The sequence below is a fragment of the Argiope bruennichi genome, chromosome 4 (genome assembly GCF_947563725.1).
Source record: "Argiope bruennichi chromosome 4, qqArgBrue1.1, whole genome shotgun sequence".
NCBI lineage: Eukaryota > Metazoa > Arthropoda > Arachnida > Araneae > Araneidae > Argiope > Argiope bruennichi.
This window is the reverse complement of record NC_079154.1, coordinates 125,115,830-125,141,030: the sequence shown is the minus strand read 5'-3', so window position 1 is coordinate 125,141,030 and position 25,201 is coordinate 125,115,830. Positions and strand designations below refer to the sequence as shown.

The 25,201-nt window shown below is 26.9% G+C and overlaps 1 protein-coding gene across 3 annotated transcripts; it reads left to right on the top strand.

Moving 5' to 3' along the window:
* Positions 1-6,497: 6,497 nt before the first annotated feature.
* Positions 6,498-24,769, top strand: LOC129965384 (coiled-coil domain-containing protein 102A-like). Of its 3 annotated transcripts, XM_056079221.1 has the most exons (10): positions 6,498-6,714; positions 8,607-8,916; positions 10,107-10,658; positions 13,585-13,693; positions 14,049-14,165; positions 15,206-15,415; positions 16,177-16,347; positions 17,349-17,452; positions 17,564-17,594; positions 21,275-24,769. In XM_056079221.1, the coding sequence occupies exons 2-10, from the start codon at positions 8,612-8,614 to the stop codon at positions 21,317-21,319; spliced, it is 1,644 nt and encodes a 547-aa protein (XP_055935196.1). In that variant the 5' UTR covers positions 6,498-6,714; positions 8,607-8,611; the 3' UTR covers positions 21,320-24,769. The 3 variants fall into 3 exon arrangements, with proteins under 3 accessions (XP_055935196.1, XP_055935193.1, XP_055935194.1); XM_056079218.1 differs by lacking the exon at positions 17,564-17,594; XM_056079219.1 differs by lacking the exon at positions 17,564-17,594 and having other exon boundaries at positions 14,049-14,166; positions 15,210-15,415.
* The last annotated feature ends 432 nt before the right edge of the window (positions 24,770-25,201 follow it).

Sequence of the window (25,201 nt, the reverse complement as noted above, 5' to 3'; positions counted from 1 at the left end):
TATATCAATGAAATTATAATCTAACAATATAATATTATTTGTTTGTTCGCATTTAAATGTGGTGAGCTTGAATTTGTTTGCGATTTCATCAAGTGAATTTAAGTTATTGAAACTGCGGAGATTGCTATTAATCCTTGTGCTTTTATCCATTTTGTGCCAAGTTCTATTTTAAATAATCTGCCTAGAATTTTTCAATTGCCTTCACTTTATTCAATACGCAGTTTACCTCGTCATTATGGGCAACTCGAGCATAAAAAACAGGAAAAAGACTGATGTTTCTGTGCAGACAGATTATCAACAGAATCAAGCAATCAAACATGCTTCAACTTTGACTGATATTTATGGCTCTGACGAAACCGGAGTATATGTATTTGATGTTGATTCTGCACAGTCGGATTTTGAAGATATAAAGACTAAATGTATTCGACCTGGTAATAATCCGTTCTTGGACAATTTTGTTGCTTCACCAATTGAATTAAAAGCAACTAATCCATTCTTGGACAATTTTGATAATTTTGCGGATGTGAAAAAAGAAACAAATCCTTTCAAAACTGATATTTATTCGAATGAGAAAACAGTGCTTTTATACCAGGAAGTTGATGAACCCCCAGAAATAGATCCATCCTGGTTTGAAATGGACGAACCTGAATTGATTGAAATATTTGAAAACTCCAAAAATATCTTCAGTGTTCTTGACAAACCTTCGGAAAACGATTTTGCTACAAATCCATTTTTGGCAAGAAATCCTTTCGAACTAACAAATAAAAACCCGTTCAAAGAATCAATAATCGCAAATAACAATCCCTTTTCTGGTATTTCAAATGAACAAAAAATGTCTGAATTTAACACTTGTTCATGTCCAAAGCAAGACAATCTTACTTTAGTGGCATCACATCCCAACCATTATTTGAAACGGAAGGTGAACAAAGTTGCATCTTGGTTGAAGTCAAGAAATATGGTTACCAATTCACCATGTTATTTGAAACTAAAGTAGTAATATTATTGTCAAATAATAGTGAACATTTACTTTTACAGATGTTTTTATGCATATCTACAATCTGGCATTAATGATGTTGAAATAATTATGCCGATTTTAAACAATTTTTAAAAAATAGCAAAAGTTATTGAATTACTTATGAGCTAACTTTTCAAGAACTGAGAGAAACATTTTACATCACCACTAGTCCTTCAATAGCTGAGATGAAAACACTTAAATGATTCTCTGCCCTGTTCTACCAATATTCTAAAAAAGCCATGTAAATCATTTTGGAACAATTTTTTCGAGAAATATATGAACATTTAGTTTCTTCAAATATTTCTGAATTTATATACTATCTGACAAAGGCTGAAATGAAAGGACTTATGGATTTAAAAGCACAAGTTCAACAACCTTCTAAGAATCTCCTTGTCCTAATGAACGCGAATAATCATTGTATATATTGTACATATTGTATATATTATTTTGCTTTTTTGTGTGTTTGTCTTTTATATTTCACCTGCGGGCTCTTATTTATTATTAAAAATGTAGCTCTTATATAATGGATATGTGCTACGTGTATTTAATATGCATGGCATGATAACAGTAAATTGCAACTGATATTACTGTTATTTGATTTGAAAACTTTCCAGACTATGACTAATACCTCACTGAGGTTAACACTAATTATGACTTCTGACATCAGCAAATTTCTGAGAAGACGGCGTATCAAGACTGCCATCACATTAGTGTCATCTTTATGGCTACAGACACTTTTTCGCATTATTTCCTAGCGATTGCTGCAAACTTACCATTTTGCTTATGTCTTCTCGGTGACTCATGATTTCTACCTTGTTTCCTCATCTCAGCAGCTCAAGACTTATCAACTGATTCTGCTATTTCGATGGTTCCACAGTTTCCATCCCGCACAATTTGAAAACGTACTATCTCGTTCTATGAATTGGTGGTTTCAAATTTAGAATCTCGTCTTGTCATCACGGTCTTGCAAGACTATCTTAAACGCTCTGTCACCTCGGCGGTTCCTGATTCATCATCTTAGTCTTTCATCTCGGCAGCTCCAGGCTTGTTCTGTCATCATGGCTCTTCTATTACCATCCCGGCGACTCCAAAAAGAACCTGTTTCCTCATGATTTTATAGAATAAAGACTTTTTTCTGCAATAGTCAAAATTTTCAATAGCCCTGTCATGATCCTTCACACAAATAAAATTTTCGGCTTCAATTTTATGTCTCATTATTTATTGAGATGTTTATTGAATTCACTATGTAATTTTTTCCCCTGCATTTTATAAAATATAATTGAGTAAAGTTCCATTTATTATATAATTAAAATATCTTGTATTGTATGTGTATCCACCTGTAACTTGTACTGTATAAGTATATTTTGTACTGTAAAAGTATATGAATATGAAAATTTCATTCTCTTTCTCATACCATTAAGTAATCTTAGGAAACTGCAGCTATAGTTAATTCGAACATTTGAAAGAAGCAAATATGTTGCTTTATTAAAAATCAGCGGTTTAAAACAAAAAATTAAGAATTTTGATTGCTAACAAGCTCTTAGCAAGTAGGAAATATAATGACAATCATGAAGCAGAGCTTTAATAAATTTTTATTGACACCCTATTTAATGATATTCATTTCGGCCTTATTTCCTTACTAGCCGCCTTTGGCTACCAGCCTGTTCGTCAGTATTAATGTTGACTAAAATTTCCAATTAAATATTTTATGTAACTTGTTCTCTTAATAAATTTTACTGCAAAATATTTTTAAGCTTCAGATTTTGATAGTTATATAATTCAGTCATAATATAATGTACATCTTAAACAGTTCTGTTCATTGTATCTCTTATACTCTCTCAAATTTTCTGTCAGCGTCCATAAAATTTCTACTTAAAGTTGAAAGGTTAAATTAATACAGCAATAAATATAAAAACATTTTTTACTGAAATCAAATATATCTTTTTTTAAATATGAAAATTGAAAGCAGAAACGTTCGGCGTTGAAGTTGTATATGCATTGCAGAATAATTTTCATATTTTATATAATATATTAAAGAATTATTTAACAAAAATATCTATTATTCATCGTAAAGTTCAGTTTTTAGTTTTACTTTCAAGATATTTAAATGATGTAAATAAAAATATATTATTTTATTTTAGTCAATAAATGTACTTATGAAAAAATTATTAGTTTATTAGAAAAAGTTTAAATTTTACACAGTCTTAATTTTTCATTAATTAAAATTTTAATTAAAAATTTTAAAAAATTACTCCGAGGTGCACATTTTCGGCCTCCTCTACATGACAGATTTCGTACTGTAGATCGAACGGTCCAGCCTGTAGAGCGCCAACACACATACATTGAGCTTTATTGTAACCGTAGATTATGCATGAATAGGGCGATAGAGTTGTTTTCCCTAATTCAAAATTCAATGAATAATAGTGTGGGAAAAGGCAACGACCAGCATTAATACGAAAATATATTTATTATAATTAAAGGACAAAACACTACTATACTAACATAAAACATATAAAAATACATGAGCGTGAGCTGTACGTCTTACAGACTCACTGCCCAACTCTCGTCTGCCAATAATGGCGGGAAAGCATCATGTGATAATATAACACGATATAAGTTAACACGATAACTGCAAAACGAAGAGATGGAGATCGTCAAAATTCGGTACACAAATTCAACATTTATAGTATAAATTCCTATCAAATTTTAATTTAAATCCAACCATGGATTGATTATCCATCGATCTGTACTTTCAGAAACATGCAAACTCGATAATTCAAAAACACAATGAATAAAATCTTATAATAAATTAATTTATCAAAATTGCTATGTGATTTGGGACTACATGTGCCGTTTTGTTTCAATCGATTGAGAAAAACGTTTCTAAAACACAAATTCGATTTTTGGATAGTATTGTGCAAGTTTGAAGGTTCGAACTCTCAACGTTAGGATTCATAGCCGAGTAAGAAAGCCACTAGACAAAAGTGTACACTCTTTTCTGGAGGCTGTTATCTGGCTTATGAAGTTACCACCACAATACTCCCCCACCAGTGAGTCGGTGGAGTTTATCGCGCCAGTTATGGCGAGCGACGAACGTGTTTATCGCGACAGGCGTTATGGCGAGCGACAAACGTTGTTATCGCCCCAAGCGTTATGGCGAGCGACGGCAAGCATGTGTGAGTGGTTGCTGCCGGTAGATGGTGCCACGACAGCTGAACGAAGGATGCGGTTGTTCAGAATCAGGGTCACCAATGTGTAAGTTTGAGGTTTGAACTCGCAAAGTTAGAGTTCATAGCTGAGTAACAAAGCCACTAGACAAAAGCGTGCACTCTTGTCTGGAAGTTATCTGGCTTATGAAGACACCACAACAGTATTAACGCATGCCAGGGATTAATCGCCAAATAACTCGCCAAGAATGCCACCATAGATTCATTAAAAATGCTAAATTCATGCCAAAGGTTAATATTTCGTAACTATTGTCCGCGAAGGCCATATAAGACGTTCTCTTGCAAGAAAGTTTATTAGAGAGAGTGCGAGAAAGTTTTGGGGAAACTACACTCCCACTGGTTTTAATCCCAAATATACCTTGAAAAATAAATACATGGGAAACCTAATATTTAAGCAGACAATTTTTCACAAGTACATTTTTCATATCTTACATAAAATTTTAACTTTGCACATATATTTACAAAATATTTTCTACAACCTTCTTAAGAAACAGTACCTTTGTATCTTTACCGCATTCTATATTGTATAGTACATGTTTGCTGTGTGCGAGCGCTTATTCGCCTCAGATTCGAAATACATCCGAGTTCCTGCTCGTTTTTGTAGTTCTTATAAAAATTATTTTAGGTAGGGAACTGCACTAAAAAATCAATTTTTGGCCAAAACATACCAAATGTTTTTAATTTATTATTTTGGATTTCTAAAATCTTCCTTTTATAAAACTTTTTGAATTAAGTTTATAAATTCATTTTATATAGCTTTTTGGTGAAAGCTTATAAGCCAGTTAACAGCTATGTTACCCTAGCAATTGCTTTTGTATCGTGGTCATTTTACTGGACTGCGAACCACAAGGTCCCAGATTCTATCCTTGCTCTCATATTAATCCGTTACATTGGTCTACCCACAGCAAACCAAAGTCGTCAGATGCACTTGACGCAGCAAACCAAAGTCGTCAGACTCACTTGACGCAGCAAACCAAAGTCGTCAGACTCACTTGACGCAGCAACAGCAACCACTCACCCACACACGCTCGATATAACGCATGGCGCTACTCAAATGGGTACATACACATTAGAATCAACAGCTAATACATCACCACTCAACAGCCATATCGTTCGTCTCCCCTCCGACTCACTGGAGGGAGAGTTTGTGGCGAAAGCTTATAAGACAGTTAACAGCTACGCTACCCGAGCAATTGCTTTTGTATCGTGGTCATGTTACTGGACTGCGAACCACAAGGTCCCAGGTTCTATCCTCGCTCATATCAAACCGTTACAGCTTCCATGATAAGAGTATACATTTATTCATTTAACATGATACAACTTTCTGGTGCAATCTCTGTTTCTATCTATATAATACAATCTAAAATGAAATATAATTATATTTTTTCCAAAATTAGATCTCAGAGTGAATAAATATCAAAAGTCTCATAAAAATAGACTTAAATATTGACAATCTTTTGATGGGCAGTAAGAAACTGAGAACAATTTTATACAAACAACTTTGTAAATTTTTAATAATGAAAGAAAGAGTTAGTATCTGAATAATAATAAAAAAAGGTTAAATAATTCTTGATTTCCTTTAATTAAATGTAAAAATTATTATGAGTTACTTCGAAGCCAAATTAGAGAAATTGTGCTTGCCCCTCCCCTTTCGGATTTGTTTTGTCCCGTCGTCGGCAAACCTCTGCCGCTCTCCTGTGTAATTCATCTTAAACTCACTATGAAAAATATAATGAATACATCAACAGGATATTTAGTAAGTGAGGATAAAGTATAGTAATTAAACATACAACAGAAAAAGATTTATTAAATACAAAACTAATTATCTGGGTGCATCACACAAGTGCAAAATATTACTTCAGGTATATAAAACATTATGTCAGAAAAAATACATATGTTATATTATGACAAATTCACCAAAAGAAATAAATCCTTTTATAAAATGTCAAATTATTTCCTGTTTCCTTTAAATAAAACATATTTAAACATAGCTTCTAAAATATAAATTATGTATCTTTTTATTTTAATTTAAGAAGAAATTTAAATTCATTTAAGTAAAAATCATATAGTATTAAAAAGCAAAATTAAAAACTTCAATAAATTAAATTTAAAAGCATAACAGATTTCATGAACTAGAAAATTCACTGCAGAATCTTCATTAAAGATAATTTTCTGGATGCTGCTCTTAACTGAAAAATGGCAAAGGAAAATGAAAAATGAAGGCTAGCAGAATCAAATGAAGTGAATTAAGTATATTGTAGTTTACGTGAAAACGAGTTTGTTTTGACATTTGTTTTGTTTCTTGTTTGTTTAAAGTATTTAACTGGAATTTTTTCTTTTTTATTCAAGTTTATCGCATCGATTGTTTGTAAAATCGATCATTTAATGTCAGTCTTTTATAAAATGTGCATTTTGGAAGCCCTTATCCGATTTTATTATACGGCTACCTAATTAAGAAGGATTTCTTTTTGGGTAATTATATGTAATTTTTTTTTATGTATGTGAATAACTGGTATTGAAAATTTTTCTTATAATAGAAATCAGTTGAAATCATTTTCAAAATTTCAAAAACATGTGAAAATGAGTCCAATGTATGTAATAACAAATGATAGATATTCTGTTATTTTTTTTTAAAAATACGTTATATGAAAGTGCCGGAGGTCAATTATTCCAAATAAGAAGTCTAATAAAACGACTATCATATTTTTGTAATTTCAGTTACTGTTATTCAATTTCAACTGTTTATTATATTTTAGCATAGGGATTTTATTATCGTTATGCAGCATAAAAAATACCAACTTTGTAATATCGATAAATAAAATTTAGATTACACCAGTTAATAACGAGTTTGTTATGAGATTATTCATATTGATTTTGTCTGGTCATATATTTATTTCTTTATAAATTGTTTAATTGTAATGAATTAGTAAATATTATAGTGTTAATTATTATAATATTTTTGCATCATATTTTAAAAGAAATATTAGTTTCAAAATTAAAGTTTAATATAATCTTTCATAATTTTTCATAATAAATCTTAGTTTAGAGTGATAAATGTTATGTTTCAATAATAAATTTACCTTAATATTCAATAACAATTGGTCTAAATTTCAAAACAATTTTTTTTAAATAAAATAGGAAAAAATTTATTAATATTAAAAATAATTTTTTAAAGATAGAAATAATGTTAAAAACATCTTTTATTCTCTAACAAGAATTTATAGTACTTTTTTTCCGTATTAAAATACTTTAAGTGAAAAATGATGTGTTAACTTATATGAAAAAGAACTTTTACTATATGAAAATAAAAGAATTTTTCATGTACCAGATATGTATTTTAAAAATATTGTTCTATATATATATAATTGTGTTTGCGTTTATGCAGGAACATTTATTGGAAAATTTATAGCTTCATGTTTATTTAATTGTTGTTTTTTTTTTAATTTAGATACAAATTAATCTTAATTTCCTATAATTTCGCATAGATATAAGTTTCATGTACCATTTTATTTAAACATGTGCACACTTTTGCAAAAAAAAAAAAAAAAAAAAAAATTCAAATAATGATTGATTATCTGTAGGTTATTCTGAAATTTGGTGAATTTAAATTTGAATCTGTAAAAGTCTGTAATAAAATGTGTTTAAATGTTTCCAATATTTCATGGTGATTATTCTACACCTTTTTATTTTTGAAAACAGATATTAAGGTTACATTTAATTAGTTCTAGAATGAAGAGAAAATTTTGTAGTTAAAAGATTTCAAAGAATTATATCTTAAAATTATTAGAAAAGTACTTAATTACCTTAAATTATTATTATATTTTTAATTTGGTATTAGTTAGAATGTGTGAAAATATAAGTCATTCTCAATGAAATTGATTGTAGCTTTCTTTCATATTTTTGCAATTTGCATATAAGGCTTTGTTGTCATTTCTTATGAGATTACTTTTTATGGCAATATTTATACCTACAGTAATAATTGTTGTCCTGTTAATGGCAAATAACCTTTTCATTATATAAACTAGCAATCATGAAAATAGTTTTAGTTATAGGCAAAAAATTATTTGTTTGAACAGTTTTATCATTTTGATAAACAAAAATAGTTATCAAATGCAAATGTTTTTAACGAGATGCCACTATTTGAGAAGTGTAGAACTAGAATATAAATACAACAATTTTAGTGACCTTAAGAGCAGGATTTTTGAGTAATCAATTGTTTTCCACATACTGATACTATTGATACTTTTGGTTACATATTGACTTTGTAAAACTAGTAGAAATGTATCATGGTTTTTGTTAGTTTTGATTTGATGAATAATTAAATTCATTTTCAAAGGCATAACTCTATATTTATTTTTCTGAAGGTACAATGTCCCACTCTGGCTCCTCAACCAAACGTCCTGTGAGCAACAGTCTGTCCCAATGGTCTGATCTTCCAAGTGATGCTTCGCAGCACTCTCTGCAGTCCCACCATCATCATCACAGAAGTTATGACCCTGAGTGGGATGCCAAAGAGGAGTTGCGGATGCGGGAATTGGAAGAGGCTAGGGCAAGAGCTGCCCAAATGGAGAAGACCATGAGATGGTGGTCAGATTGTACTGCTAACTGGAGGGAAAAGTGGAGCAAAGTGAGGACTGAAAGAAATAAAGCAAGAGAAGAAACCAGAGTTCTTAGGTATTTAAAAAATTTATTGAAAGCAGATAAGTTTACAGTAAAGCATCATTTATATAGCTTGCAAGAGACTGACATAGAAAGACTTTTCATGTATAAATGAAAAGACATATAAACAATTTTAATACTGTTAATTCAAATTTGTTTAAAAGTAATGTTTTTAATGTTAGTACTAGCATTGATTATATATTGAAAATAATAATTACATTTTAGAAATTTATTATAGAAGTTAAAATATATATATTTTGAGTGCTAATTGTACTTTTTAAAAAAATTTATACCATTTATTCTTTGAAAGGGGGAAAACTAATTATATCTGGGATTTTGCATTGTATAAATGAAGTACTTTATCATTACAATATTTATGATTTAATCAAGATTGTAATGAAATTAAATATAAATAACAAATATTTAAATAGGGCTCTACTGTATTTTGTGTACAAGTGCCACAATATTTTTAAAAGAACTTTTTTAAATCAGTGTGTTTTGTAATTTATTTTTTTCTTTTCTAGTTTCTTATCTATTTAAATCTGATATTTTGAATAATTTCTGTTGAAAAGTAATTTATCATACAGTCTGAATTTATTATTTTCATGTAAATCTGGATTTTTTCATTTCAAAATTCATAAATATAAAGACTACATCCTTTTTGCAATTTTTGAAATATGTGCTTTTTATAACTTTTTAATATATACTTAATTTATGTATTTTTAAGATAAATGGTAATGTAATATCTCAAAAATTCTCAATATTAGAGGAGTGCATTTAGTCTATTCTTTTTATGTCGGGTATCAGTTAATATTTAGAAGCACTAAATTAAAATTTTAAATAGTTAATTTTGGAAGTAAAGTAATTTATCAATAATATCACTATCATTTTAATAAATTTGGAATACGCCTGTGCATAATACAGTAGTACTCTAGAGATTCCCATAAATGTATTTTAAATTCCTGAAATAAAATTTTATTTTAATGTGGCATATTTATGTTGCAAATTAAAAATTTTTCTGTAGAAGAATATTTTACATGCCTGAATAGACTTTCCTGACTGTTTATGCGTAAACATAAATCTTTGATTACCATAGAATTATATTCTTATTTTATGAATTCATCTTTAGGAAAATCATAGTCCTCTCCCTTTGAATTTTTCTAAAGCTGAGGACACTAATTAAAATTCATTATTTATTTTTTCAGAGGAAAACTTGAAGTTGCTGCCAAAGAATGCAATACACTAAAAAGAGAAAAACAAGAACTTTACTCTCAAATTGAGAGGCTAAAAAAAGAAAATCAACTTTTTAATGGAAATGAAGAGTTTATTGATGAGAAGAAAGAAGACATTCCATATACGGGAGGGCAACAGAATAAAGAAAGAGTCATTCCTGAGAGAGATGTAGGCCCAGGAGATAAAGTGTCAGATTTAGGAGATGTTCTGATCACTAATTCTCTACCTAAGCCAACAAAGGAGGACAATGCTGATGATGAAAATGTTGAAATTTCATCAACTGTTGTTGAGGTTTCTGACTGTGGGATCACAAATCCAGATATGCAGTTCTTAGATAAATTTTTAAACAAAGAAGCCATTACTACTAATACTATTCCATCAGTGAATGACAAGAAAGTCTCCAGACTTCTGAATCGAGGCATAGAGGATTTCAATGTCCCTGTTCAAGAGATGACTGAACAAAAGGTAGCCATGTTGCAGTTGCGTTTAGATGAGGCATCAAAAACTATTATTGCTGAAAGACAGTAAGCTTTTATTTATATTAAAAATATAACTTTTGTTGGAAAAAAAAGGGTTAGCTCCAGTAACAATTCCCTAAACAAAAGCTTTCAAATTCTTTTGCTATAACTCACTAATGAAATCGTGCCAATCTGCTATTGGAATAACACCAATTACATCAACTTGATAGCGATTGTGGTCTTAATGTAATAGTATATATATATAAATTAATATTTTAAAGTTAGGCTGTCTTAAATAGTGATAATTATTGTGCCTCTTTCCGTTAAAGAGTTACAAAATGCTAACCTAACGTGGCAGATGTAGCAATTTGCCACTATGAAATCTTAACAATAATTATTACTATGCTTGGACATAATTTAGTATGCTAAAGGGGCTATAACTAGAAATGGGTGGTCTCATAACAACAGTTAATAATAAGGCTCTTTTTATTTTTCTCAATATTTTAACCACCTTTTTGAAATTTTGGTTGATTATATTTTTAATTAAAATAATTTTATGCACTTAAATTGAATGTATAATTTTTTTGATAATAATCTGGCTGGTATGCATTATGTTATATTTGATCCACTTTGTTCTTGTTAAGTCAAAAAGCCATATATCAGAAGCTGTTTGATAACATATAGATGGCATATGCAATTAAAATGTTTATTAACAAATTAATCAATATGCCTAATTTTTACATTTAGATTCTATCTAAACACTCTCCTGAATACCAGCTATTTCTATCATATTAATGAGTAATTTTTGCCAGAAGTCTAACTTAAACCAAAATGTTTAGTAGTTCCAGTTGATAGCAGAGCTGACATAATCTGGCTCTACATGGTAATAAAAATGTGGGTCTTTATGTTGGTGTTTATATATGCAAATGATTGGTATTCGGATGGTCCTATAGATTAGAACCTATAATTTATAATGAGATTAAGAAAATATTGTGCAGTAACAGATTCTTTAAACACATTGCCTCTAATATATATTGTTATAATTTATACATTACATGAATTTTAGAATACTAATCATTTTTGAATATTTTAATATGTTACAGATTATGAATTTTCTGTGAAATACCATAAAATTATTTTTGTAGCTTTTCTGAAATATAATAAATTACTTTTCCAAATAATTAATATTTCTGAAATATATTGATTTATCATTTTTGCTTAATTTTTTTAAATTTGGCATTTATAATTTATATTAATATATGAATGATGGATTCATAACTCATATATCACATTTTAAATATAGAGTATAGTGAAAAAAAAAACTTTTAATATTTAAAAAAAAAACTTTTAATAACTTTTCATATATAAGTCATTTTTCTTGTATTTAGACAAAACATTACATTTACCTTTTTTTCTAAATGTAAGCAAGAAATATAAAAATTACACTCTTTCATTGTTTGGATTAAAATAGATTATAAAATTATGTGGTTATGATTTGAAATAATTCATCAACCACAAATATTGACTCTAAATGGTACAATAAATATATAAAATGTTTTTTTATGATTGAATTACAAATGTTATTTATAACAGTTATATAATAAATATTCAATATAAAAAGAATGAACTGCAAAACTGTAATTAGATAGCTAGATAAAATTTATGATACTAGATAAAAGTGTTATTGCAACTAAATGCTATCAGAGTTAATAGTTCTTTTATTTTCAATTGAGGATAAAATTTCAGTTTAATCAATAATTTTAATCTGTAACATAATAGATATATTTATTTCATTAAAATATACTTAATGGCTTAGTTTAAGCAATAACAATAAAGTTTAGAAATATCATTATTTATTTTGGTTAATTCAATCTAATTAAAAAAAGTTAAATTCAATATTGAAATTATTACTGTATTTGAATGATTTTTGAGTGTTTTATATTGTTTACGCGATTGAATTCATATTTAAATTAATTGCTGGAACCATATATCTCTAATCAACAGTTTTTAAATTTTCTGTATTCTGTATATATTTACATCATACTCTGAATTATTTGGTCTAATATGATTGAAGAATAGGCCAGACTGGCTGGAATTATATAAATGTTCTTTTCCTATGTCACGTATACCAATAAAATTATTTTTTCTAATGTTAAAGCCTGCTAACATTCATATTTTCCTATCCCTTAGTAAAACCAATATTTTATAAATATTTGTTCTTTTCATTAAAAAAATTTATTACAGAAAAAAAAAAATGTCCAACAATAAAAATATTGTACACATTTAAGATAGATTTTATTGGCTAACTTAATTGCTATAAAACATAAAATCATTACAGGATGGATGGATAGATAAATACATTTTTAAATTGGACACAATGTAATGTAAAATGTAGGCTTGGTTCTTCCAAAAGTTCTTTCAACTTATTATTTATTGTACCATTGATGAATGAGTACATTAATGTAAAAAAGTTTTAAAATGTAAGAGTCAAAATTAATTAATCGAAGAATTCCCCCCTACCCGTATAAACACCAATTTGCAATATCTGTGCAAAGCTAATTCTTTTCTTTATTATTGAAAATTATTTTTGAAACTGTTAGACAGTTGAAAACCTGCAATGTTGATAGAAAATGTATTTGATTAGCTGCAAGTACATAAAATTATCTAAAAAAAAATGAAAATATTGTGATTTTGCATTAAGGTATTATAAAGGGCACTATATGCATCTTAAAAAAGAGAACATATCTTGTCTCATATAAAGATTTATATATTAAAAAAATTGTTCCCTCTTTTAATTATTGTGTTAATTATCCCCTGTTTTAATTGTTAATTAAAAATGATTATCTGTGCATGGAAAAAGTTTAAGGAGCTCTGTATTAAAATAATAAGCATATGTTATAAATTTTCTCTAACCTTAAATGAACACAAATATATATATGCATATACATATTCATCTAAAATTTGTACAATAAAATGCTTAATTTTATGATAGAGAGAAGAATAAACTGATGAAGAGCATAGATAAGCTACAAACTGAATATAACCAACTTCGAATGAAGTATGAAGATATGAAGAAGTCAAAGCAGGACATCATGAAAGAAGTAAGATTTAGATCTTTGTTAATTTCAATATTTGGTCTATCTAGTTAAATGTTTATCTTCTGCATGTATTCTATTTTATGTATGAAAATGTATTATATTATTTGGAATTTTATGTACAGTATTTCTAATGTGATGAAAGCTAACCAATTGTAATATTAATTGCAGGAGGTTGTCAATTTTCTCCACTCACTTTTTCATTATTTGTGAGCTAAGTCTTCACAAGCCGTAATATCTCCTCTTTTATTCTTATTCTTTTAGATAGTTTCAATTTCCCATGCATGCAGAAAAATCTCATTTACCTATTATCTTTTGAAATTTCAATTTTTCATCTATTCATACATCAATATCTTTTCAGTTAAGCCAAATTAAAGCAGAACATCAAGATGAGATTGATAATATGAGGTTAGACCTAGAAGATGAAGCTAACAATAGAAGCAATCTGGACCAGAGAGTAGCTGAACTTCGCTCTGAGGTAAATTGAAATACAGTAAAGAATCAAAAAGAAATGTTGGAGGTCCCCCCTCAATTTTATTTATATCACTAAAACACTTATTTTTGATTTGATAAATAAAGCATCATTATCTTTTTTACTATGCAAATTTCAATTATACCATCATGATAAATTTTGTGTATTTCATCTTCTTTACTGCATTTTTGTTTCACCTGTTAATGAAATTGCTTTTGGAAAGAATTCATTTTTGATTAAATGATAATATACTTTTTTTAATTATTTTTTATATGTGTTATAATAGTATTATATTTTTAGTAATTAAATGTATTCATGTTGAGCAGTGCCTTCATTTGAAAATATTAAAATTTTGATTAGCTTATATCTGCAGTAATTAATAGTTTCCTGCCTGAAAAACAGCATTTTATTTTTCTTTGTCATCAGTAAATTGGATTGTTGCATTTTTGATTACTTTCATTATGTTGTATTATATAATGTGGTTTCAAAATGTTACTAATGTGCCAAAAATTATGTTATTCTAGATAATGAATTCTATCATATTAATTTTCCAGTGTGAAAGTTATATGCGCAAAATTTACATTTAAAAGTTAAATTATGAGTATTACGACTTTTAATTTTTGTACATGCATAGTTCCAGCATTTTTCAATATGCATGGCAAAAAAAGAAAAAGGTTTATGACAAACTTTATTTTTGACTGAAAAAAAAAAGGCATGGATGAGGCATTATTAATTGCAACTATAAACAATGTGGAATTTAAAAGAAAGTTTACTTAAATATTGGTTGATAAAAATGTACATTTTCTGCTTGTTTTAAATTCTTTAATATTTTAAATAAAAAATTTTTCATTTTATCCATTTGAAAATAGGCAATTTCAATTGAGACTTGTATATTTTATCTTGAACAAGCTAAAAAGATGCAAGATTTTTTTTTTATAGAGAGAATTAGGGAGAAAAAGCAAAAATTTTCATTGTACTTTTGAATTTCTTTGAACCAAAACTTCAATCCTGTTCTTTGCTAGTTATTCGATTGAACATTCTTTTAGTTGGAGAGGCTTCAGAGTGAAAATGCTGCAGAATGGGGCAGGAGGGAGAGACTGGAGACAGAGAAGCTTGCTTTAGAACGCGAGAATAAAAAATTACGAACACAGATTGAAGACTTGAATGAGAGAATGGAAAGAAAAACTAAGCAGATGACTCTTGCATCTGATTCAGATGTTAAAGCTCTTCAGATTGAATTGCATGAGAAAAATAAAGTACCGTTTCTCCTAATTTCTGTTAATTTTATAAATATTCTGCATTATAAAGCTTTTGTTTTGTTTATTTGTTTCAAAAAGTTTATTTTTACTCATATAATCATAATGATTTGGTGATGGATTCTTAGACTTGGGAAGGCAATTTTTATTATAGGGCATCATATTTTTTAAATTTGCACTTTGCTTGTTATAGAAATGTTTTTATTTTAAAAACTATATTGATGAATTAATTCAGGAATAGATCATAACAGTAGAAATGCTAGTGTTTAAACAAATCAAACATTTTATTTACAACAAATTTATAAAACACTATTTATAAGATTAAAAGCTTGCAGTTAACTAATTTCTGAAATACTTTCATAAAAATATGAAAGCTGATAAGTATTATATGCATATTCTAAGCTCTATTTAAGCTTCAATGACAATTTTATACTTGAATGTTTTCAACTATTTTATTGTATTATGGTTTAGTTGATGATATGATAATAGATAATTTTAACTACTTTTTTGTTTATTTTTTTACCTTTTTGCCTTGAATAAAGCTGTTCCATTTGCTCTATAAAATTTTTGAGTATTTTATTAAAAAACATTTTTTAAAGGTAAACTTACATTTTGAACATTTTATTTTGAAAGTATTTATTTAAATTAGAATGAGAAATATTATACTTATTGTCAGATTCATTATGCACATATTGATACCCATATGATCTTTAATCATTTACAACTTAACTAAATAAGATTGATGTAAAAATTTTCTTTAGGAGCTGGTAGATTTGAAGCATGCACATACAAAATTGAAAAAAGTTTTGCAAGACAAATCTACTGAATTAGCTCATGCTTTGCGCCGATCAGAACAATATGAAGCTGAAGTGAAAAAGCTTAGAGGAAGGATAGAAGAGCTGAAGAAAGAACTGGCTTCTGCTGAGGATGAAGTGAGAATTATTATATTGTCTTATTTTTTATATTAACCATAAATATCATATTTTTTGCAATCCATATTCCTTTTTCCCTTTTTGGAATAAGTTGAAAACAGCAAGTTATGCTTAGCCAAATGCAAGTTATTTTAAACAATTAGAAACTTCTATAATATTTGATATGCTGTACAAAACAACCTCAAAAATTTATTCAGGAACACAAAGAATAAGGTGAAAATGTTTCTTTAAAATAGTTGTCATAAGTAAGATTACGAAATTCTGAATATGGTGGATAAAGTCAATGGCTCTGAGAAATGCAAATAATTTGACTCATGGTTTCTCACCTATCATTAAGATTTAAAGCAGATGTATAGAGGTGACCAAATTTATGTTGGTCTACTTAAGAATGTAAGAGTGTTTTAAAGTAGACAGATAAACGCATGGAGATTAGATGTGTTAAATAATATGAAATAAAATTTGGGTATTCAGTTTTAAAATTGAAACAATTAAGTTTTTATATAAGGATCTTGGCTTTTGGATGTAAACCACATCATTATAATTGATGTGATGGCTGTTTATTATTATTCTGCCTTTTCCTAATCCTTTGCCATTTTTATAATTGACCTGCTTTATATATGCAGAAACATCAGTGAAAGAGACATCTAACAGGGGAAGCACTGAAGTTATGTTTGTGAATTGCTGTATTTTGTGTACTACTTTATATTATTGAGAAGTTTTGTAAACAGTGCTAAAATGTACTTGGATGTTGCATTTGTAATAGTATATTAAAATAAAATCATGTTTATCTTAAGCAGATATGTTTTTCAAATTTATGACTCTAAAGTAACAGTGTTTGAATACATAAAGTGATGTATATCTCCTGTTATCCTATAACAGCTTGTAGATTATTTAATGAATAGTACTAGGCTTTGTAAGAGGGGGAAAATTTACCTTTATGATATACCTGTTGTATGTTATTTTATCTTTTGATATATATGTATAATCTTTTCCTTTTTTAGGTTGATGCTGCCACAAATAACATTAGAAAGCTTCAAAGAACTAATGATGAATTACAAGAACAAATAGAAAGTTTGCAAGTTCAAGTTGAGCATTTGCAGTCTAGGTATTTAGTGTACTGATATATATGTGGATAACTTGTTTTATCTTTTTTCTGTTTTGGGATTCTAAATTCTTCTGTTTTCTTTTTCCCATGGCTTTGGTTCTCTCTGTGTAGCAAAGAGAAGAATTCAGCTAAGATTTCTATGGTTAGTACTAACTATTCTTTTGTTTTCTTGTAACATTTTTACATAACTAACTCAATTTATCATTAACTTTATTTAATTGTAAATATCTCATTATATAACTATGAATATTTATTAAAAATAATTTTAACATTGTTTAAACATTTTCTAGCCCTTCTAATTAATATACTAATTGTTATTTAATTCAATATCTTTGTTACGCCTTTTAGTTTGTATTAGAATTTTACCAGCATTTAATGAGATAAAATACAAATGCCTTTTTTGAAGAGATAATTTTTTATTTATAATTTCTTTGTTATATTTTAATAGTGCATTTCAAATTTATTTATATAAAGTTTCATTCCATTTCTGAGTAATAAACTATGAATTAATAATGTTATTTATTGATAATATTTGAACTACCATAAAAATAGCTGTTTTTATAATTCAGGAAAAGTAGGAAGTTCCAATATTTAATCTAGGCAAATTAAGAGTGATTGACACTGATATTTTTTTAGTTCATAAACCAACATTTTTGAATTGGCAATGAATTATGGATATTAATGCTTTTTACTCTAAAGTGTATTTGGCAAACTTATTTATTTGTTAACCATGTTGTGCTACCAAAAAGATTGTAACTTGATATACTTTATCAATTTCATTTTGACAGTGGTTCAGTATTATAATAATTTTCAATTGCTGTCATAATTGGGAATTAAGAGTTCGAAGTTTTCAAAATATTAATCTGGACTTCGATATTAAGCAACGGAACAAAGTATAGCAAAGTAACATTCATACAGACCATAAATAAACTTTTAGAAGAATTAATTTTTTTAAATGTAAATATTGATAAAGTGGAGAAATAAGATTTTATTTTAATATTATTATAATTTTGGACTAAGATGGGTGCAGTTCAGAATTGCATTTTTTATTTAATCTTTTTGGAAATTGACACACTAGTGGTATTTTCCATTTTTTGGATATATTATTAGTGCTTTTAGAATTTTCTTTTATCTTAATATATATAATTGTCTTCGTAAACCAGTTAGTTCACACATAATTTAGTGGCAATAATTTTAATTGAATCTGATTAATTAATTTCAGCCGATCATCTTAATTTTTGATTGAAGTGATTATGCTGTTAATGAAAAGCGGATTAAAATCACATCTGCAAGATATATCAATCAAAACTAATGGAAAATAGATTTAAAGAAATGCTTTACATTCATAAAAACCAGCATCCAAATAAGTTGCACTACTTAATTTCAAATTGACATTAAGAAAAACCTTCTAAATTCCTGAGAATGAATTATATTTTGTTTCATGAGTAGACCATGTTACAAATGATATTTAAGAATTTAAAACATTAAAATTAGAGACAAAATATTAAGTTTATTAATTCACATCAGCATTTTTAAGTCAGTAAGTAAAAACTGAGAATAATTGTTAGATAATTTTCTTATTCAGGAAAAAAGCATAATATTTAAAGTTTTTGGGAAATTATAAAATTGATTTTATTTCCCTGATACCAGTGCAAAATGCTATTGGAAATCACAGCAAAAATATTTTTTTTAAAAAATCGTTTAAAATTAAGGAAAATTTTTTTGCCACAGTTTAATTTATACCATAATAAAATAATTTTAATAAAAATAATTTTTTGAATTTTGGAACAATTTAGTAGAAAATATTTGTGTGCAATAATATCTTTTGGTAGTAATAAAAGGTTTGTAATATTTTGTTTAAATTTTAATAATTTAAAATTCTAAATAAAAATTTTAAAATCAATTCATTCTAAAATTTATTTTCAGGCTCTCTAAAGTAGTTTTAGTTAAGTCAGAAACATGCTTATCTTTTTCTCCCTCTATATTTTTTGCAAATGTGGAACAGATACAACGAACATTCTTTTATTTTTGATTTCAAATGTTCAAAGTTTTTTTGGCTTCAAAAGAAAGTTTATTTTTGACTTCAAATGCACTTCTAAATTAGTAGTAGTCTAACAGTATTTAAATCTGAATTTTCAGATATAAGTTAAATTTATCTTTGTTTGATTTTATGAAAAATACCATCAGTTTAATTAAATTTTCTTCTTTCTTTGTGTGAAGGATATTGCTATCTAAAAACTGTCCATCTGACAAATTGTGGAATTCTTTTTCAATCATGATGAATTGAATACAAAAAATTTCAGTTTTAATGGTATTTAGTTACAATTTAAAAGTTTTCCTTTTATTTTGTCAGAAAATTTTATCAGTATTTAAAGAAGCAAATAGTTTTGTAATTTTTTTTCTTCTTTTTGTTATCAACAATCAAGAAATTCAGCACGCAATTAATTGTAATGGTGCCTTGATGCACTTTGAATCTATGAATCTATCTATATAATTTATGAATATAATTGAATCTAATCTATGAATATAATTTTTTTAATATTCTATGTCGTTTTGGGTAATTTTTAGCATATATATGCTCACAGTATCATTTCTAGTGATTTATTTTTTAGGAAAAGAAAGGGAATCGTATTATTATGGTAACAAATATTTATCTAAATGAAGAAATTTGTCTAGCATCTGTAATATTATTTACTGAAGACTTGAACTTTTTTTAAAAAATAGTCATTGTACCTGAAAAATTTTAAGATTTAGAAAAATGCAGCATCAGTATCTTTCTCAAATTTTATAAGGCCATTATTCGGATTTTGAAATTAAAGTGTTAACATGCTTGTATGCATTAACTTTTTGTGTTGGCACTGCTTTCATATTTGGTTGTCAGACACGAATTTTGTGACATCTCAGGAAATTGCAGAATATCAATTTAAACTCCTCAGATTTTCCCAGAATTCTTCTATATAAAGAGAGAAAAAAATATCCCCTTCATTTTAATAATTTTGTTAGCACTTTGTCAGTTGAAAACATATAGAGTAATTCTGTAGGTAGATGAGTTTGATACCACAGAATATTAAGTATTCCTCCAGTGGAATTTCAAGTAGTTTTTTATTACAAATAAAGGGAGGGAAAAAGTATTTTTTTCTTAACTTTCTTTTTTAATGCAAAGATTTAAAAGGGAAAATATTCTGGATATCTTATTCATATTACGTACATTCAGCTGTAATCAGTTCGGACAGCAGTACTGCATGAGTTTTCTTGAATCACTTTATCTGGAATGAAGTCTCAAACTGTTTTTTCATTTCATTAAAGCTACCAAAAACTTCTCTAAATTTTTTCACATTCAACTAAAGGGATTCGGATAACAATATTAGATAATTCATGGACTAGGTAATGTTGATACATTATTGAAAATACAGTGCAACCTTAATAACTGAGTATTTGATATGTACTTTTTATTAAAAATCAGTTTTTCAGATAAAGACAGTTGTCCTTTAGAGAGATGACTAAAAGAGAGAATAATTAGGAGTTCATTTTTAAACTAGCATTCTTATGTTAGCTGGAAGCAGAATAGATTAACATATATTAAGATTTACATATACATTATTAGAAAGGAGAAAATTTGGCATGAACTCAAAATCTAATTTTAAAATGATGAATTAACAAATGTTAAAAGAACAATTTTTGCATTTAAAATTTTGCAATACTGCTACGGTTGATTTAGAGTCATGTTATATAAATTATGGAAAAAAGATGTGTTTGTGCATATTTTGTTTTATTTATTACTTTTTATTATTTGATTACCTTTTGTGAAATTAATTTTTTTAGGTTGAAGAACTCAACAAGCCATGCTCTACTGACACGGCATGCTAATAGCACCTTTGCTCAAGTGGATCCTATGAGTGAAGATGACAATTTAGATTTCTAGCCAGAGATATAAAAGAATGAGGCCAACTTTTTACTTTGAACATTTCCGGAATCTCAGAGGGGCTGCACATTTTTTAGTCTTAAAAGTGTATGCCAAGGAAAATAAATATCAAGAACATAATAAATTAACTTTACTATTTGTTCGATTGGTTTAAATTTTTATTGTTCTAATCCTTAAACAATGTTTTATTAGCAAATATTCCTAATTGTTTTATGATTTATGATATAGATCTGAATTTGTGACTATTTTGTCATTCTGCTGCTAGGAGTGTCATAAATTTACATATAGAGTTGCCATTTTCTTTTTAAGTTGAAAGTTTCTGAAATCTTTCAGTTTGGGAGAAAAAAAATTCTGTTTTTTGATCAAATAACTGTTTCCAGAAAGCATTGAACTGAAAGAAATGTGAAGCAGTACTTCAAACGTTTTGATTTCCATTAAAAAAATTGTGAAATAAAAGAGTTGTAATTTTAATACAATCTAATAACTTTAATTTTTTGGTCTTCATAAGAAATATTTTCCTTTGGTGAAACAAATGTCCTATATAAATCTATCTTTTCATTTATTTAAATATTGGAATGCATAAGTTACTTTCTTTTTCTTCCTTCCTTTTTTTTTTTTTTTTTTTTTTTTTTTTGCTTAAATATTTGAAGTATACAACCTTAATAAAAATGGTTCTGAACATACTGGAGAGCTGGTGGAAAAATGTTTTGATTTTTTAAAGATATTTGGCAGTTTTTTGGCATTTTAAATATTAATTTGCATATCTGTTTTTAAGTTTCATTGAAGCCTTTTAATTATTTTTAGATTTCAGAAAGTTTAGGAAAATATGATGAATAACATTTTTTTTTTAAAGGACATTCTCTTTGAATCAGATGAAACTTTTAAAAAAATATCTTTTGGCTTTTGATTATCCCTTTTAATTAGAAGTTGATGTATTCTTAATTTTTAATGCATAGAGTTCATAAGAAATGCCACAGCAAATTCTTTATTTGTATAGTATACTTGTATCTTAGTTCGAAATCAGGATGCTTGATATAAATGGTTATTATTTATTTCATTAATTGTAAGCAGAAATATAAGAATGATACAAATATAGAAATATTTCAGTAGAAATTGATAGTTTCATTATTTTAAAAATGATTTGTTAGTAAGTTTTACTAAAAATTTAGAATAATTGTTTTTTAATTATCATCATATTGCACTTTAAATGACAGAAAATATATATGAATCTCAATTGTTTAAAGAAGATCTTGAAAATGAAGAATTGGTTTTAATTAAAAGCCAGTTATAAAAGGTGAAACCATTTAGTTTTATTTAAAATTTTGAAGAGAAAGTTTTCTTTTTTGTATATATGAATGTGTTATTCCTTTATCCTTTATAAGTTAGATGAATATTTGTTATGTTTTTTTTACTAAGTCTTCTATATTAGCTATGGCTGCTATGAGTTTATATAGTTTATTAAATGCTAGTTACTATATATGTATCAATGTTTCTTGAATTGTATAGCATTGCTTTTAGTTTGCTAAATATTACAATTATCTTTTTTCTTAACTAATCAGTTATGAAGTGTTTTTTAGAAAGAAAATTTTATCCATTGTATCATGCTTCTATATTCATATGCTAATTAATTGTAAGCAGTTTTGTGAAGAATTTTGTGAGGAAGAAAGGAATATTTAAAAAATAATTTAAGCAATTTTTTCTCGAAAAAGGATTAAAAAAATGTAAAGCATTTTAATGATCTTTTAATACTATTATTGTGATTATAAAAGTTTCCCATTTATCAAAAGATAATTAGCAGTAGAATAGTAATTTAACTCTTGCTATATTGATTTATAATACTATATAGAAGAATAGCCAATATTGGTTCATAAAAGCTTAAATGTTGATTTTTCTCTTTTGGATTCAGTTGAGTTAAACTGTAAGTAAAAGACAATTTTTTCTGATTTTTTTTTCTTTTTTTTTTTTAAGATAGGTTATTTATAAGTTTAATGAAGTTTTCATTTTTTTTTTCACATTCATTTGTATATGTGTTATATGGAAATTTTTGTTTATAATTTGTTATGAAGGTTCTTATGTGTGTGTGTAGTTTCGTTTTGATGTATTATTCAAAGTAAATCTTTTAATATTTTATTTATAATTCATTACACATTGTTATTTTTTTGCTATCTATATGCTATTTATACATTTTATATAATATGTAAATAAATTCTGTTGAAGTGGGAATATCTTTAGATATCCATAAAAAAATGAAATGTAATAATTGCTATGTACTTTTTCCTTCCATATTTATGAATTATGTGTTCAATACATTTATTTTGGGATAGTTTTGATTTTTTTTTTTTTTTTTTGAAATTGCAATTTAAATTCAGAGAATGTTAAAAGACAAATGATTTTCTGATATCCATATTAAGTTGATGGTATTCAAGAGGATTAACTTGTCCTTAGGTATTATGATCTAGTGACAAGCTAGCAGAAAATAATCACTGAATTAAAATGGAAAAATCATACATTTTTAGTTACTTGGATTGAAGTTTATTATTTTATTTTTATGTTCAGATGGAAGGCAGAACATTAAACCAATACAATGTTTAAACTTTTGTTGTGAAAGGGTTAAATTATGCTCATATAATTTCATAAAATGTGGAAAAGTAGTTTCATTTTTTTTAAATAAAATATATGAACAACATTTTTAAAACAAGGATTTTTCTATTTAACTGCTAAGAAAAGATAAGTTTCCCATATGTTAAGATAGGAAGGAATGGGAGGAATGTTCATAGTAAAATTTACTTTTTTTTTTTTTTTTTTTTTTTTTTTTTAGCCTTTTACATGTTTTATTTTCTAAAAAATATTTAGGTTTGTGATAAGTACCCCAATTTTGAACGAGAAAAGAATTTTATTAAATTAAAATTCTCTTACTCCTTCCTTATACTACTCATATGAAGGAAAGGAAATATTGCCTTTATCATAGGAAGTTGTTCCTATAAAATTTCGTCCAATTCACATTCTCTGAAACTTCTATCATAAAGTTTTGATAAAAAGATCAAAACATGAAAAAAAGAATTATTTCATACAAGAATGAGAGGTCTGCATGCATGTGCCAAATATTCGATAGTGTGTTTGCATGTAAGAATTTTTGTTAATACTTTTTTTTTCTCTTTGTTAAAGAACAAACTTAGTCAAGAAACAAAATGAGTTATAATGTTTTATCTATCTCTAGAAAGGCATCTGGAATGTGTTTAATTTATTAACTTTGATCTGTTTTTGTATTGTAAATTGTTGTAAGTATTTAAGATCAGTTAACATAACTGATGATGTGTGATTAATCAAAGTACAATGTTTTTGTTTTATTTATGAGTGTTAAAAAATTTAAGATGTTATTCATTTAAAACTGTATGTCAGGCATACAGCTTAGATTTCTGTTTTATTTAAGATTTGAATTTTATGTTTTATTTAATATTGTAATTGAATAATTTGTAAATCAATTTCTAAAAATAAAAATGATTTGTAAGAATTCTTTTTCTTTATCGAATATATAAAATATGAAAGGTAAATGCAAATAGATTACTTAACAGTTTTCAATGAACAGAAATTATTGGAGAATAACTATGCATATACTTAAGTATTAAAAAAAAAACATGAAAATTGCCTTTTGTAATGCCCATTATAGGAAAATATTTTGATCCTTTCGTTTACGTATTAATGCATATTTTAAAGAAGGTAAAGCAGATTGACATGATTAGTAAACAGAAATTACGATTTAACTATCCAAGTTTATTAAAACATATATAAAAATTGTAAAATTTTTTGGTCTGTTATAAATTGTCAAA